Below are 17,479 nucleotides of genomic sequence, written 5' to 3' on the forward strand. Positions count from 1 at the left end.
GGCCACGTCCCTCCAGCTTCATAGGGACCCACCTCAGCAGCAACTGCCAAATAACAAAGGCAGCATTACACCCCGGCATCTTTACAGAATAATTCCTCTAGTTCTACCTGTTAGCGGTTCTACCATCAGAGTATAATAGGATAAGAGCCCTTGGGATGATTAGTTAGGTGATGAAATAAAATAACCCCTTTCTCTACTTTAGTTCCCTTTTACTGTGCCACAAATAAAATAGTAAAGAGTCATCTGCAAGCATAATAGCCATGATGTCTCTATTCCTTCAAGAAGTACTTGTTGAGTACCTTCCGGATTGCAGGCAGACACTGACCCAGGCCCTGGATACACAATGATAAATAAAACACAGCCCCTACCTGCGAAACAGGTAGACTGATATGCATTAGGGCTTTCAGTGGAATGTGATGTTCCCTTCCAAGTCTGCTTTGGCGAAGAGCATTTTCTTAAGAGAAAATTAAGTTTTCCATAAACTTACATAAGGTCATCTTTAGAGCAAACTTTCTTCCAATTCAAAATATATCTACACTTTTTTTCATAGATATATGGTAAGATGTGTTGATGACCTTCTTTTAATTAGCTATTCTCTTTTATTAGGTCCATAAAACAATTATTTTATAGAGCTATTTCTGCTGCTTTATCATTAACGATAATGATCGCAGTGTCTTTTGCCTTCCATTGCTGTTTTGCTTCAAAGGGAACTGCACATAAAGATCAAAGCAAGACTAGAAATTGATACAAAACAAAACAAAACAAAAAACCTACCACAGTATGAACTTTTTAAAAGATTATTATTATTAGACTTTCTGGTGCCCTGTGGCAGATCTCCCAGAGAGGCTCTAGGCTAACACTGAGCATTCCAATGACTGCCTGTTGTCATTGCTGAGGCTCACACCTAAATAAACAAAACAAAACCCAGATGACTCAAGAAAACAACCCATCACTTGCTCCACGCGAAAGGGACAGAAAGCACGTGGAAAGCCAGGCTTTAAAGGGCACTGCTAACATGAGAAGGGAGAAATGTCAAAAATGTTGAAGCACGTACTGGACTAGTTCCTGTCTCTAGTTTTTTTGTTGTTGTTGAGATTTGATCTTTTTTTCTTCATACCTTAAAAATCCTCAATGTTGTGCTATTTTATTTATTCCCAATGAGCAGACAAGGAAACAAGTAAGAATTATAATAGCAACAGCGAACATTTCTGGAACTAGCTACAGTAGAAGTATAAAGCAGGAAGTAAATGATTTGACTGGGGAAGGAAGATGGGAAAAAATTCTTGGCCTTTCCTGATGGTGACTACTGAGTTTTAAATGATAAGTGGGTGTTTACCAGACAAATGGATATTGAAGGGCATTCGTGGCAAAGGGAAAAACATTAGCAGAACCAAGGGGCCATCAACATTCTAGATGTCCTCTCAGATAAACCTGGTTCGGTAACAGCTGGGACATAAGATGTGAAGGCAGAGGTGGATGGAAACGATGGGCCTGGCGAGCAGTGAGATTTGAGAGCCAGCCAGGGACAAGATCATAGAGCATGACAAAGTCAATTCTTCAACCTAGAGGCAAAAGGAAGTCAGTACAGATTGACAGGAGATGGGCCATTCTGAACAGCAATTAAGATTATGCATTATTCAAGTACCTTCTCTAATGGGACCCCATTCAGATGATTAACATTTGCTAACCTCTCTGACAGCACACAGGTGGTATGGCTTTCAGACATCCTAAGTTGAGATGCAGCCAGGAGAGCCCCCTCCTTCATAAAACTCCACATGATCATGCACAAAAGCAGGAGAGCGGACAGGCACACCAAACCACACACAGGGACAGGCACCTGTACCCTGTCAGGAGAATGCACCAGGAATCTCTGCTATCACCTCTCCCACCCAATTCTAAAAATCGTAAGCTTGCATCATCTGGGGAGAAGGGCAGTGAACAGGCAGGGCGAGGGCACTGGCCAGTGTTTGCTCTAGTGCTCGGCATCTGAGTGGCAAGGAGTACAACAGTAGGTCCACTGGGTTTGTGTGCATGCAACCGGGCCACTCCACACCAGGATTCTGGAAAGCTCCCTTGAGAAGACCCTAACCTATTGTCAGAACATGATCCTCATAGCTAGGCTTTGTCTGATTCCTAGAAGGTGCATATGTTCTAGCCTTTTTGTAAAAAGAAGCTTGATTTATGGAACTGTCCTAAATTACAACTTGTTATGCAAACCCCCATACTAGTAATCACTATACTCCTCTAAATGTGAGGGCCACGTCGGGAGTTGCCTGCCACTGGTTGGAGGAGGCAGAGATCAGCAAATGGACTTTACTCAGCATCTGTAGTACAAGTTACACAATAATAAATCTGAAAATTTTGTACTTGAGGAAGGTTATCTTTTCCTAACTCGTAAAAACGTGCTTTTAGGGCCTGAAGCAGCTCTATGGGAATCTACTGCTATGGTCCTGTTAGCGAAAACAAAAGCCTAGCACAGTGGGGTTATAAACAAGGCGGTGGCTTTGAGAGATGTTAAACAGGTAGACTTTACAGGACTTAGTGGCTAATTAAGTGTGGGAAGGAGTTAAACGGGAAGGGCTCCAGCTTGCAGGTTTCTGGCTTGAAAACCTGGGTCCAGAGAAGATCCATTCATAGAGATGAGGGAGAAGTTATAACCCAGAGGCCTTGAAATGTCAGAGGAATGTGTAGGCAGAGCTGTTTAGGAGGCAGCTAACCTAGGAGTCATTTCAGTGATAGTGAAACCGTGAAACTAGATGACCTACAGGAGTGGGGCTGGGGAGAAGGGCTTCAACAATGGAATCTGAGATGTAGAAGCAAGAGAACAGAAACCTAGGAAGTTAGAACAGATAGAAGGGAGTCAGAATTTCAATTAAGGTCAAGTAAAATGAAGACTACAATGGGGTCAGTGGATTTGGAAACTAGTAGATCAGTAGTAGCTTTTTCCAGAGCTCTTTTTTTTTTTTTTTTTTAAATCAGTGAAGGCAGAATCTTGATCGCAGTGGGCGGAGAGTATCTGAAATGAAGGGAGGGCAGGAAGGTGGTTGTAGAAATGCAGAAACACTGAAAGAGTTCTCGTTGTGTTTTGTTTCGTCCCCAAATGGAAAGAAAAGAGTGAATAAAAAGGGGTCGTCTATAAATGGAGCTGAAAGAGAAGGGATCAAGACTCATATCCAAGTTACTGCCCTACCAATAGCAAAGTCAATGACTGAGTGGATCGAGTATTGAACTTGGCATTAGGAAAACCAGAGTCTAAACACTACCTCCATTCTGGGTACACTTTGTCAAGTCACTTTACCTCTTTAGTCCTCAGGATCCCTTTCTGGGAGATGGAACGATTGAGGTCTATATCGCCGCGTGTTGTAAGGACTGGGTGAGGGTGTCTGTGGGAGAGTGTCTGGTGCAGTGATGCAGTATGTGTTTGCTAAATGCTAACTTGAGTCATGATCCCTTCAAAGATCTGATTGGGGGCCATCCATGCAATCACTGTTGTTTTCTTTACCATTTTTGTACATATATTTTTTATCTCTTTAGGAATTTGGTGACAGGCTCTGTTAGTCTGTTCCTCCCTTATTTGAAGGACAGGCCAAAGATCCAGTTTGGAAATGAGAGAGGAAGACTAGCGGGCAACACTGGCTTCATCCATTGATATCTCCCAGAGGTAGAGAAACGGGATTCATGAAGATGTTGACAAGACTACAAGTTCTTACGTTAGCCTTGTTTTCAAAGGGATTTTTACTCTCTTTAGGAGACCATAACTTTCTGAGGAGGGAGATTAAAATAGAAGGTGACCTTGTTTTAGGGGGTCTGTTTCCTATTAATGAAAAAGGTACTGGAACTGAAGAATGTGGGCGAATCAATGAAGACCGAGGGATCCAACGCCTGGAAGCCATGTTGTTTGCTATTGATGAAATCAACAAAGACAATTACTTGCTGCCAGGAGTGAAGTTGGGTGTACACATTTTGGATACATGTTCAAGGGATACCTATGCATTAGAGCAATCGCTGGAATTTGTCAGGGCATCTTTGACTAAAGTGGATGAAGCTGAGTATATGTGTCCTGATGGATCCTATGCCATTCAAGAAAATATCCCACTGCTCATTGCAGGGGTCATTGGCGGCTCATACAGCAGTGTTTCCATACAGGTAAGATTGGCCAGTGCTATTGCTAAAATGTTATGTCTCTTTGGTTTTATGTCCCGGGGAAACAAAAAGAAAATATTCTAATGATTTCATTAATGGATGATATTAACAATATAACTGATGACTTCTATGGGTATTTGATAAGACAGCTTTGCAGAAGGAACATTTCTCTAGCAATGAAAATTGTTTAGAAGTGTATCAGGTAGCTACTGTAGCATAGCAAACTACCCCAAAATTTCATGACTTAAAACAACAATTATTTATTATTATAGTTTTTAATTCTGAAGATCAGCTGGAGTGAGCTGATTGAGGCTGGGTTCAGCTGTGGGTGGCTCTACTCTAGGTTGTCCCTTATTCTCCACCTGGAATCAGTCAGCTGGCCCAAACAAGTTCTTCTCGGAGACATGGTAGAGGTGCAAGGGCATGCAGACTTCACTGCACATGCCCCTTCCAGGCTTCTGCTTGTGTCGCATCTGCTAGCAGCCCATTAGACAAAGCAACAGACAGGACTCAGCCCAGAGTCAAGGAGCAGAGAAATGTGTCCTACTCACAGAACAAGTGTTGCAAAGTTATGTCACCAAGGATGTGGGGATAAGTTGGCGTGGTGATTTGAAGCCATCGATGCATCAGCCACGAGAAGAAATAACATCTAAACTCTATTTTTTTACACTAATTTTTACTAAGGCATCATTTTGTTCAGAGACTAATCGTCAACAATTTCTCATGGTGTAAATCTGAAAAATGCACACAGAAAAACCACTGAATTACTACCATAAGGAAAAAAAGGGAACAATTCAGCATGCAACTTAAATTAGAAAGAAAGCTGATAATTGGCTCTCGTAATTTTGTTGGGAAAAGAAGGAACGTTTATTCAAAATCTAGCAATGCTCACTTACAGGGTCACGGAATTTTAGAGACAGAAAAGAGCTGAGATATTGTCTAACTCAATCTTGTCACTTTCCCAAGCCCCGGAAAGACTGGTTTCATGAAAACACCCATTGGTAGGTAGCTCAAGAACTAGAACTCAGATCTTGTGTACTTTTGTGCTCTTTCAACCATCCCATATGATTTCTATATGTTAGCTGTAGTTCAGTATTTTTTGTCACAGTAATAAAAGTCCATGATTCTAAGTCATGTACTTTGCCTCCTACCAAATAACTACAATCAAAGCCACAAGCAATAAAGGAAGTCTGATTACATTTATGCTGTCTTTACATGTCACAAACCACTGAAATTGGCTCTATTTGCATTGGAATAACCTTATTTCTAGCTCCCAGATTCCTTGCATTTAAAATTCTGTGCTCTTCTAAATGAGGTACTTCAAATTTCTTTCCTTCTCCAGAACACACCCTCATATTATGAGTAATTAGGATAATTGGTTTTTCATAAATACCCTTTGACTTCATTAGGTGGATAGAAAATATTGCACATCTCAAAGCATATTATGTTAATTTTGCCACTATTTCTATATTTGGATCAGGAGAGATGGGATTTGCTATTTGAGCAGAGAGAATTAAAAATATGTATCTCTTATCTTTCAATAATAATTTCACCAGATGAGTGTCAATCATTTTATAAATATTTACATTATACCTGATATTACCACTGGTAAGGGATTACATATATGCTTTTCTGACCTTAGTTTCTCCCAGTGCAGTAAATAACATTCTGCAACAGATGTATAAATACCTATTTATCCAAAGTAATTAACAAACTGTGCCAGGCACATAGAGCTTTTTAAATCTAATTTTACTCGTTTACTACCTATGTACTCCTCAAAAAAAGGCAAATCGGTTTAGAAAAAAAAAAAGTCTGGGCTATTAAAATCCTGTACAAGTTCACAAGGGAAGAAGCCACTTCTTAATCATCAAAGGACCTGGCTTATTTCATTCCTCTGACCAGTATCACCATAAAGTCACAAATGCTGATATGGTTTCTGTCTCCATAGTATAACTAAGGAAACCAAAAGTATCATGCTATAATGAAAAGGATATCGATTTTGGCACCAGAAAGACTTGGGTTTTGATTCCAAATCCATCATTTCCTGGCCTACCTATAAAATAAGCAAAATAGCATCTATCTTGAGAAGTTGTTGGGAGGATAAATTGAGAGCATCTGTGGGAAATGCCTCACCAAAACACTAACAGATTCAATAAACGGTAACTATTTTGTCCCCCACAATGATAGGAAAGGTCAGTGGAAGAGTCATACCTCAAACCAACTCCACGGCCCTCCCAGCGGCCAAACCACTGTTGGAGCCCCATGTACTTCAACAGCAAGTCAATCTGTATATATCCCCTTCTTTGCGTCCTGCACCGTGACAAGGGTAGAAAGACCACTAAAGTAAGAGAGAACATAGCCGTGGCCTCAAGGAACTTAAAATCTGGCTCCAGGTACAGTACTCCTGTGAAATTAACAGTAGCTACAATTCAGAATATGTTTATGTGGCTCACAAGGTCAAAAACGACTTTTTGAAAGGTTTGGAGGAAGACTGATAGAATGACAGTTGCACTGGAGAAAGGCTAGGGGGGCCACAGTATGAATGAGATGCCGGAGGCCGATTAGACTATGGTGGTAAATGTCCCGGGGCCAGAGGAAAAGACCTTGACACAAGTAACGGGGTGAGCTGGAGAGGAAGTACAAAGAGGGCTTCACTGCCTCCTAAAAGGACACCTCCTGGTGTCCTGAGTACTCAGGCTCTGACTAGACCACACACTGGTCCCGTCCAAGGTAAGCTAGGAGGTGGAGTGATGTGTCTACACACTGGACTCCAGACAGCTTTCCAAGGCACCCTTCCCCACAGGGCCTTGCTTTCAGCTAGGCATCAAGAATGAAGAGAGGTCTTAGGGGGCTCTTAGAGACAGAGCTGGGAATTAAAGTGTGTTATATATTTGAAACAAACCTTTTAATAAGAATTTTAAAACCAATGGTCAAAGGCAATCCAAAGTGATACATTTCTAACGGTGAAATGAAAGCACTCTTGTTCACTAAGGAAGAAAACATTTTAGGAGAGTGGCTTTTTCAGGGTACCCCTTGCACTCACCTACTGCTCCTGGACTGAATCTCATCATAGACCCCGGTCTCTGGTAACTGTAGTGACAGTGTGTAGCTGGTGGCCACAAAGATTCATTCACGTCAGTCAACACTGCAATCCATTTTTAACTACTTCAGACTCCCTGAATATTTATTGGAAAGAATCTTTGCTTGAACTGAGCAGAGGGCAAAAAGAAGGTGAAGCTGTAGAAGAAATGTACTATCACGAATCCACCACTGTTAAGAATTCCTATCATTGAATTGTAGTGCCCAGTCCCAAACCACAGCACAGAGTTTTCTGTCACAAAATTGCCTGGTGAGAGAATTTTAGAGAATGATAATAATCTCCGCGTGTGAGCCTAAATTGCTTTATTGGTGGGATTGCTCCAGGAGATATTTTCTCTCCAGCTTCCTCTTCTTTCATTATCTCCTCACTAACAGAAAAGAACTCTCTGGAAGCCAGCAGAGGAGATGCCCCCTGCTGGGCTAGCTCACACACTAGGTATTGTTTGCAGGGACTGAAAACTGCCTGAAAGGGGAAATTCTTAATGATTTGCTGAGTTAAGCTGTATCACCATGGATGAAGACCTTAATAATTATTTTCCCAACGTTCTTATTAAGCAGTGCAAACTAGTCTGTGATTGTCCTTTTTATAAAACAACAGTATTGATTTCTTAACTGGGTAATCAATGAAAGCTAGCATCAAAAATCCTTCTTTATTAGCAAACATACAGCGGGTCTATTCGCCCCCTCTTGTGAATCTGTTTCTTTTCAAAGCACTTTTAAGATGACTCTGCTCTTCGCCATAAGCCTGCGACCGACCCCCTCGGAGGGAAAACAGTTACTTATTCAAGAAGAGGGTCAGGTGGGTTGCCTTCAGCTGGGCGATTGTCTACATGGCACCTATTTTGAAGCACTGTTTATGCTTGCGCCCTTTTAAACAAGCTGTAGTTAGAGCTCAACTGTCAATTCAAAAATGTCCCTTGAATCCTTCCAAAAAAATGGAAGGATTTTTCACTCCTTTTCAGAGGCTGGATCATTTTTTCAGTCTTTCTTGCCAACCTGGAGCACATTTCAACTGAAATGGCAGGTATAAGTTGACCCAGCTGTGTCCCTGAGTGTTAAAGTGACCTCACAACAAATGAGGACGTGGGTTAGATGGCATCTACAAGGTGAGCTCATAGAAAGGGCAGAAGAGACCCTTGAGCCTTGAGAGGATCTCACTACCTCTTTCTCATGCCTGGGATAGTCAGATGCTTTTTTTTTTTTTAAAGATTTTATTTATTTATTTGAGAGAGAGAGAATGAGAGATAGAGAGCATGAGAGGGAAGAGGTTCAGAGGGAGAAGCAGACTAAAGGCTGAGCAGGGAGTCCGATGTGGGACTCGATCCTGGGACTCCAGGATCATGACCTGAGCCGAAGGCAGTCGTTCAACCAACTGAGCCACCCAGGCGCCCAGATCGTCAGATGCTTTAACAGAATTTTTAGCAATATCCACATCCTGGGACCCCTCTTACCCTGGGAGAGGGTCATTATAACATTCTTGTTTATCAGGACATGGATTTGGACATGCCACGCATTGCTCACATCATCTCCCTGACAAGAATAACTCCTTAGACTAAATAAATCCCTTGCAGTGAGTTTCACAGATTTTATCTAAACGGGGCAAGGGGAACAAACAGCGCATCAAGACACCATTCTATGATTTCTCCACCCAAGTGCACAGTGCCAACGTGGTCCACCCCGGGTCAGTCTGTATGAAGCATTGCCCTCCTCAATGCTTCCCTCCTTTCCTTTTAAATGCTTTGGGAAGAGTCACACATGAATTGCTGGTCTTATCATAACAGCATTAGAAAAACAGTCAAAGGACTTGGAGGGACAAGAGCCTTTGCGCAGTTAGCTGTGTCCAAGTATCAGACTGCTGGATGGAAAAATTTGTAATTTTTCTGTGGATAAATCAGGTGCATCTAGAGCAGCGTTCCTCAGCATTGGCACTATTGGGCTGGGGCTGCCCCTGTGCTTTGTAGGAGGGTTAACAGCATCACTGGCCCCCACCCACTGGAATGGATGCCAGCAACACCTCAAGTTGTAAAGTTGTGACATCCAAAAATGTGTCCGTGCCTTGCCAAATCACAGATTTATGGCCCTTCCCCACTGGCAGTCACTGACCTAGAACAAGGCGCATTTAGGGCCAACGTAAGGGACATGTCCTAGAAAGAAAGAGCAGGGGGTATGAGGAAGTGAGTCCTCTGTCACTGGAGTTATTCAAACAAAACTGGCTCAGTTTTGAGGAGAATGAAGCAACATATGGCATTTAAGGACATTTCTTAATTTTATAATTATATGTTGCACAAGCAAAATACTCTACCACTGGGGTATAAAGGATTACAAGGGAAGTAGTGTCTAAAACATGAAGCAAAATAAATGACAGTCTTTTCTGTCAGGCTCACTTTGAAGAAGCCCAGCCAGTTGTTATTTCACTTGATTATGGCAGTATTTTTATGAATTTGGTGAATCGAGCATTTCAATTACCTACATATTACAACTGGGACTCTCATAAAATCGTTTTTCATCAGAAAATAAGCATCTATTAAGCATTTATATTTCAGGAACATCAAGAACACAGTTGTGTAGAGTCTGTGTAATGTGGAGCAGAGAGAATATAAAATAAAATTTAAAAATAGACACTCATGAGCCCCTGAGGCTTGGATAAGCAAATTAGGAAATATCAAATCCATACATAAAACAGGGACAAGAAAAGGACCAGAGTATCACTTGACATCATAAGCCCTAGGAGACTAGAGAGAATAACAGAATGAGCAGAAAGGAATGGATGTGAACAGGAAAAAGACATTCAGATCAGTGTAAACAGAAAGCCTGCCTCTGAAGTCTCCCTGGAAAGTCACTTTCTCATAGTCTCCCAGATACCATCTGCACATTCTTTCATGAAAGAGGGAACACGGTGTTTCTTCCACCTGGAATGTAATGTTCTTTAGCTGTCTGCAGACCTTGCCAAACCCTACCTACCTTCGGTTCTCAGTTCCAACCCTACCCTTCTTGAGAAACCTTTCCCAAGTTCCCACTACATAAACACACACCCCTGCTACTATCTTATTAAGTATAATTGTTTATTTGCATATCTTTTCTTCCACCAAACTATAAGCCACCTGAGTTTAGGAAACATAGCCTTTTGCCTTTGTACCAAGGGCACTTAATATAATCCCTCTACCAGGCCAAGAAAAAACTTTTTTTTTTTTAATGAACCGAAAGAATCAACAGGATGATAACCTACTACATATCCAGAAGATTAAAAATCCCTAAACAAATCTTGGATTGGTGGGTCACAGCTATGACCCACCTATTCTAGATCAGTCTAGATGTTTGTAAGTTCAAAATAAGTATTTTCGAACAGTGGAAAACCTGGGTTTGATGCAAAAGAAAGATGAAGCAGCAAAGTGAGCATGTGGGACAAAGGTCTCCCCCGACTCTCCCGTCTTCCACTGCCCATACATGTGCCACGAAGGATGCCTTGATTTGAGAGCAGCTCTGGGGGTTCTACTTCATTTGCCCTTAGAAGCTGGGCACTCAGGGCCATTCCAGATACGGTCAGGACCACGTCCCTAGTCCAATCTAGTTCTACACAGTCTCTCCACACAGAGTCATCAGAGTGCAAAGCATGTCACATACTGCGTGCATAGCTAGTGCAAAAGAGAAGGAAACATCATCCTGTCCTCAAAAAGAAAGCAGAGTGACAGCTTTAGAGATCCATTTGTGAATCCATCTTTAGTGTGTCTTTCATCACAGAAGTAAAGATGAGAGTTGCACGTAGTAAGCTTGATATTGCAGCTACAGTGGTCATAGCACAGATATGCTATAACTACACATTTTTAGCATGGCTTTCTTGAAAAATTTCAGTTCACTGATTTAAAACTGCATGTGGGGCGCCTGGGTGGCTCAGCTGGTTAAGCAACTGCCTTTGGCTCAGGTCATGATCCTGGAGTTCCGGGATCGAGTCCCGCATCGGGCTCCCTGCTCGGCGGGGAGTCTGCTTCTCCCTCTGACCCTCCCCCCTCTCATGCTCTCTCTCTTCTAATAAATAAATTTAAAAAAATTTTTAAAAACAAACTCTGCATGTGGACTGATGAGGATTTATTTAAGCCTTCATTGCCTCTTTCCTCACGTCTAAGATGGAGATATTAGTAATACTCTCTTACTGGCTTAGTATAGTGTTTCACAAAACACAAAACACAAAACACAAAAAATAGTGTTTCACGCATAATGAGCATTTAAAATTTTAGATTTTAGTACATATTATTGTTGATATTATAATTATCTGTTAGCTTTTTTTTTTTAACTTTTAATATCTCCAGTCCAAGAGAAACAATTCTTGGGGGAAACCGAGGGTCATAAAGGTCAGGTACCAAGTTTAAGTCTCTACCACTTTGCAAGTAGCAGAATGAACATTAGGATCACCACAGCCTGCCTCCCACATTGCCTTCCTGATCATCCTCACACATAGCCTAAGTTTCAGAAAACTCCAACTCAAATGTCATCTCAGATAGAATCTTTTTATTTATTTCCTTTCCAGACTTTTCATTCTAAAGCAATCTCACAGAGCTGATTGTTTTGAAACTTCCCTCATTGCTCCTGCTTCCCCTCCTCCGAGAAAAGGACAATGCTGTTCAAGGACTTTATCATAGGGAAGGAGGCAATAGCAGTTTTAAAATGCTTTTGTTAACATTGTGACATCATAGAAATTTCTCACCAGAGGTAATTATCTAAGATGCACTGGCTTTTTTTTTTTTCTCTTTGCTTTAGGGTTAATTTACTCACTAATTAATTTCCCTTCTGTCATGTGTTTATTTGGAAACTACTCTTGTGAGAAACAAGCCCCATCAGGACCACCGTCCACTGGGCAACACAATGGCCCATGGCTGAGAAGCAGCTTCTATTGCAGCCACGTGTCTATGATGGAGGTCATAGGATGATAAGCAAGGAATGCAGACATTTCTGACGTATCAGCAAGTGTTTTATACTATGAGATAGATGAATAGCTAAGCTAATTGAAATAGGACTCCTTTAGCTAAGCCTGAGATATGATTTTGCTTTAACAACACAAAGTTCTCTTTTCCAAATACCATTAAACATGTGCCTTTTAAATGGGTCAATATATATATAAGGCTCAGTATTTCAATATGGTAGGAGCCAACACTTAGCAGTTTATAATAATGAAATTTCATTGATTTAATGTAGTAGAGGTGCTTTCACTGGTCTATGAGAAATGCAGTTGAAAACTTACGGAGCATTTTTCTAATTAATGGACTTTGGCAATCTAAGAACAGTGTTCCAAAAACACTTGCAGTTAAACTCTAAGCAAACGTTGATACTCTAGGCAGTTTATCAGTGGGACTTGGGACACTAAAATTGTGGTGTTGCTATTTTTGTTATCACCACCTGGTACATTATGGAAATCCCTCTGTTACTAGTGACAAAGTCTTGATTCTTGCCAGCTTTGATTTTACCTTCCAACAGAGGGAACTGGCAACACAGGGGAGAATACAATAGAAGCCCACTTTCAAAAATTATATTCCAAATATAGACCAGATTTCCTTGCCAAGTGGTCAGAATGGCAAAGCATCTTGAAACATTTGCCATCACTTAATAGGGTTGAATGTGCAGGGCATGCATCCCAGGGACGAGTTGCTTTCTCCTAGGCACCGTGCCTCCAGCTTGGGTAGCTGCCATCAGGTTCACAGTGAGGCCTCACAGAACACAAACCAGGCAATTAAGCTTTCCCAATGTGGAAAGCAGATGTGATTGAACACATCATCTACAATGTGTTCCGAATTTTTCTACAGCAAAGTAACTTTCCACAGAAGTGAAAACTGTATGTGTGTATTAAGCACAGATTACCTACGCTTACACAATAGTTGTGAGGAGTATCACTGAGAACCAGATGTAAAGAAAGGCTACAATAAACACAGGTTGATGCCAACCAGTAAATGCCAAATGCTACCGATGGCTATTTAACTGACTCTCAGTTTTTATTTCCACATTCAAGAAAGCCTTTATGTTCACTTTTCTGAGATGCTTCCAGGGATTTAAATGTTCTTCGGTCTTTCTATACTGTCCAACAACCAATATTATTTATGATCTGCTTCCTTCCAAGAAAGATTCAAGTGACCCGTAACAACACGAACAGGACAACAAAGGGGACATACGTATTTGAGTAATTACTACCAACCAAATAAAACTGTTTTAAGCAGACTCAAACATTTCTTTACACCTCCAATCTTGATATTTCTAGTACGAATTTACTCATCGTTACTGGGATTACATGAACTCACAGCCAAGGCTGGAATGAGTGTTTTGTCCATTTTATCTTTCTTCCCTGATTCTTTTCAAGTTGGATATCATCCACTATGGCCTTTTTAAAACACAACTTTGATCATGCCATTCCCTTAATTAAAAATTTTAATAGCTTTTTCTCTTTTAAAGAATAAAGTCCAAAATCACTAGCACAGCATATAAAACACTTAGCAGTCTAGCCACAGTCCCTCGGTTCTTCCTTACCTTCTACTAAATCTTGCAAAGCATTGGTTGCCCCAACAATACTAAACTGTATTATTACACTATTAAACCAAATACCCTTCTCTATCTTCCTGTTCTTCCATCTGCCTCAAAACTTTCTTTTCTCTTTCTCTGCCTGGCAAAGTTTTACCGATCCTTCAAGATTAAGACTAAACATTTCCTCTCCATGGGAGCCTGCCATGACTCACCTGAGTGTCATGAATTGCTCTTTCACCTGTGTTTTGTATAAGTTTGTATACATGTACCTCAAAATTTTAATCCTTGGTTATGTTTCTTTGTCTTGTACCAGACTATAATTTCGTGGAAGATAGTAGGAGTACATTACTCATCACAGAAAAACCTAAATTTTAGAATACTGCCTGGTACCATTGGCATTGATCAAAGTTTGCTGGATGAATGACTGTGGGGTGAAACGCTATCAGCATCTCTATCACCTTTCCTAAGTGCCAGCCAGTGAGTTAAGTACTTCATATGTGTTTTCACTACATCCTCACGTAACTTTTCAAGCAAGGGACTACTATTATTTCCTTTCTACAGATTAGGAAACTGAAGGCTCAATAGTTAAAATAACTTGCCTAAGGTCACGCCACTAGTGAGGGAAGGAGCTGCGTTCCAAATGTTGGCCTGTTTGATTCCAACCCTGTGGACTATTTGCTTTCATCCCTGACAGCTCTGTTGAAGGAATGAACAGTTAACAGGGAAACCATGGATAACACAGTCCTATTTGCTACACATAACATGGTATAGAACCTTCTGCCCTAAATTTTTGCCCCAGGACCTCAGAAGTAAATATTAACCTATAAGCTATAGCCCTCAACTTCTCCCAAGCATACCAACAACTTTTGGCCTTTGGTTATCAACCAACAAGGGTAGAAATTCCTTTCTTATTGGTAAGACTATATTTGTCATATTGTTGTTATAGAAGGGACTTCAGAGTCACAGAAAATATGCTTTAGTACAACTTGTGGCTCTGTTAGATCCTCAACAGACATTGTCAAAAATCAATATCCAAGGTACTAAAGGACATGCTTCTAGCAGGTCTGTTGGTGTCAGGTCTTCCTGGGAACCATGCTTTCGCAGGTGTGGCTGGCAAACATTAATATACCCTGGACCAGATCTGACATAGACCTTTTGATCCCACTGTCAATGACTGGAACCCAAATGAATTTGGTTCCATGATTTCTCTTGAACATAAACTCATGGAGGACAAAGGGAGCAAAAATCAGATGCAGACTGATTCCATGGGCAAATACCTTCTGGTTCTTCTCCTAAGTACTTGCTAAGTCCAAGTGGAAACAAAGTTATTCCCAAGATAGTGCCTCGTTAGTAAAGGAGCAAAACAGACACTTGCCCAATGCAGAGTGGCACTGTCATGATGAGAAACCTGACATGTCTTATAATGCTGGTCTCCCGAAACAAATGTGATTCAACGGATCCTATGAGGTCTGCATATCATTTCAGCTATGAGAATGCCAAAATGGTTAACCTTTCTATTCATAAATCCCTTTGTCACAAATGAAGAAAATGAAAGTGTATTACTACTGTCTGGGTTGCAAACCACAGGTGTTGAGTGCAATGATTTCAGGAGGGGTTAGGATAGAAATCAGGTTAACTTCAAGCCATTTTTGTAAGTTTTTGCCATGAAAAAGGAATCCTTTGTCTGGGCTGTCTATACAAAATCATGGGGACTGAGTCATGCTGTTGAACAGGAAAGGCAATATGAATCTTTGACTAGTGTGTTTTGGGGCCACAGCATGTAAGAGTTAGTGACTTTTGCAGATTATACTGAGTAAACTGGCTTTTGCTACACTCTATTATGTGATTTCCTAAATCCAGATTAATCTCTGGCCTTCATACATGGGCTGCAGTCAACTGTTTTCATGCAAAATGTTCCCAGATGTGCTGCAGGTAGTGTGATCCAAAAAAAAAAAAAAAAAAAATGACTAATCCTTTCCACAATAACAATATGATTGGCATCCTTTATGGGCAGATAACTCGTGTGATGTGAACAGCTTGAATTCCTCAGGCAGTTTCTCAGCTCTATACCACCTCCAGTTGCAGTTTAAAATACAAGCCAATCTGGGATTTTGTACAGCTAACAGTGCAACTTTATCATTTGGAATAGAAGGGTCACTGAGGTCTCTTACCATCACAACTTCTAGAACCTGCTTTATGTAATAACATGTGTTATGAGGCAGCAGATGGTTCAAAGTGCAGCACTCACTGTTTCTCTTCCAGGCTTATATATAATCATGTAATTAAAAGAAGGAAACAAAGCTTTCGGCCATTGCATGTGTGATAAAACAATTAAAGTTATAGACTTATTCTTAGGCAACAACCCCAAAGAGATAGGTGAATAGCAAAGAAGGCAAAGGCAAACCCATGGAGTCTATTATCAAGTCTCCTAACTCCCAGGACAGCCACAGGGGTTATTTTTCAAATGTATATGCTTCAGTGCTGTAGATAGCACTTCTCTGGGAAAGTAAGCATTTGATGTCTCTTACCATCTGGAACTCTTGTAGGTAAGTACAAGTCCACATAAAAATCAGTCATCGTCATTCTCTTTAACTTATTAGCACAGCCTCAGAAGCCGATGACAATGAAAGGGCTGAAAAGCATCCTTGTGAATGGACAATCCCTTGAGTGGGGAATCTATTTCTACCGGACTCTAAGTTTGCGCACCCCTGTCTTCTGTTGAAAAAAAGTAATTGGCATTGTGCCACCACAGAAGGCACAAAGCTTGTGTTTGGAATGTGTACATCGTGGGTATCCTGGGAAGGGTGACCACAGGATTGATGTGCAGGCTCACGGGGGCCTGAAATTTCCAATTCATATTCCCTTTTCACAACAGCAAAGAACAAACTACCTGAGCTCTTTCCCATGGTTCATACTCTTTCGTTATCATGATCAGAACATCACTGAAATGAAGCATGACACCTGGAATCCTACAAAGAAGAGTCCCCCTGACTTGCTAAAAAAAAAAAAAAAAAAAAAAAAAAAATTCAGAGAAGTAAAACTTCCAAATAAACTGGTGTTTACCTCAAAATTCCCAACAGTGCATAAGGATGGTTTTGATGCCTATAGTAACATCCACCCACAATCAGCTACTGCCTGTTGGGAAGGTAAAAATGCAGACACTCCCAAGAAAGGATAAGTGAGCCAATTATGGCCCCTTATGTATCTTGCACAGGATGCATTTGTCTCCAGAAAAATGCTACCTTACCAGCAGACCTTACTATCAGGTCATTTGGTGAATCCTGCCTTACATATACATTTTTATGACTCCCACTTCAGGTGTATGTTGTTCGAGAACTAAGGTTTCATGGATAAGGCCCTTAGTTTGTTTTCCTTAGAATGAAAAGACAGTTTTCTAGCCCAAAAGGAACTGGTTCAGTGGCCAGATCCAGCTGATATCATATTGACTTCCTTTTGTATACTTCTAGTTAGTGACAAAGATAATTTGAAGAAATCAATTTTAATAGTACGAAATCCTTTGCTTCAGATTCCTAAATGTCTAAGCCAATTCCATGTCTTATGGTGTCATCTCATTTTAGTGGAAAATTGGATATAATTAGTGAAAGATCCACATTGCACAGCAAATTGTTTATCAGTAGTGTTTGAGAGTATCTTTACATTGTCTGCTGGTGGCCAGCTATTTTTTTCCCCATAGAAATCTATCCTTGTAATAGAAAAGATTACATGGGAGAACAGC

The 17,479-nt window shown here is 40.8% G+C and overlaps 1 protein-coding gene across 1 annotated transcript in view; it reads left to right on the forward strand.

Annotated features, from left to right (window-relative positions):
• Positions 1 to 3,678: 3,678 nt before the first annotated feature.
• GRM3 (glutamate metabotropic receptor 3) overlaps positions 3,679 to 17,479 on the forward strand; it is a 90,662-nt gene continuing 76,861 nt past the window's right edge. Inside the window, exon 1 of the mRNA XM_028119842.2 lies at positions 3,679 to 4,146. Within this exon, the coding sequence (XP_027975643.1) occupies positions 3,679 to 4,146 (468 nt within the window). The remainder of the gene's footprint in view (positions 4,147 to 17,479) is intronic.

Source organism: Eumetopias jubatus, unplaced genomic scaffold, assembly GCF_037043125.1.
Source record: "Eumetopias jubatus isolate StellerSeaLion01/CBP00866 unplaced genomic scaffold, mEumJub1_p1.0 scaffold_14, whole genome shotgun sequence".
Taxonomy (NCBI): domain Eukaryota; kingdom Metazoa; phylum Chordata; class Mammalia; order Carnivora; family Otariidae; genus Eumetopias; species Eumetopias jubatus.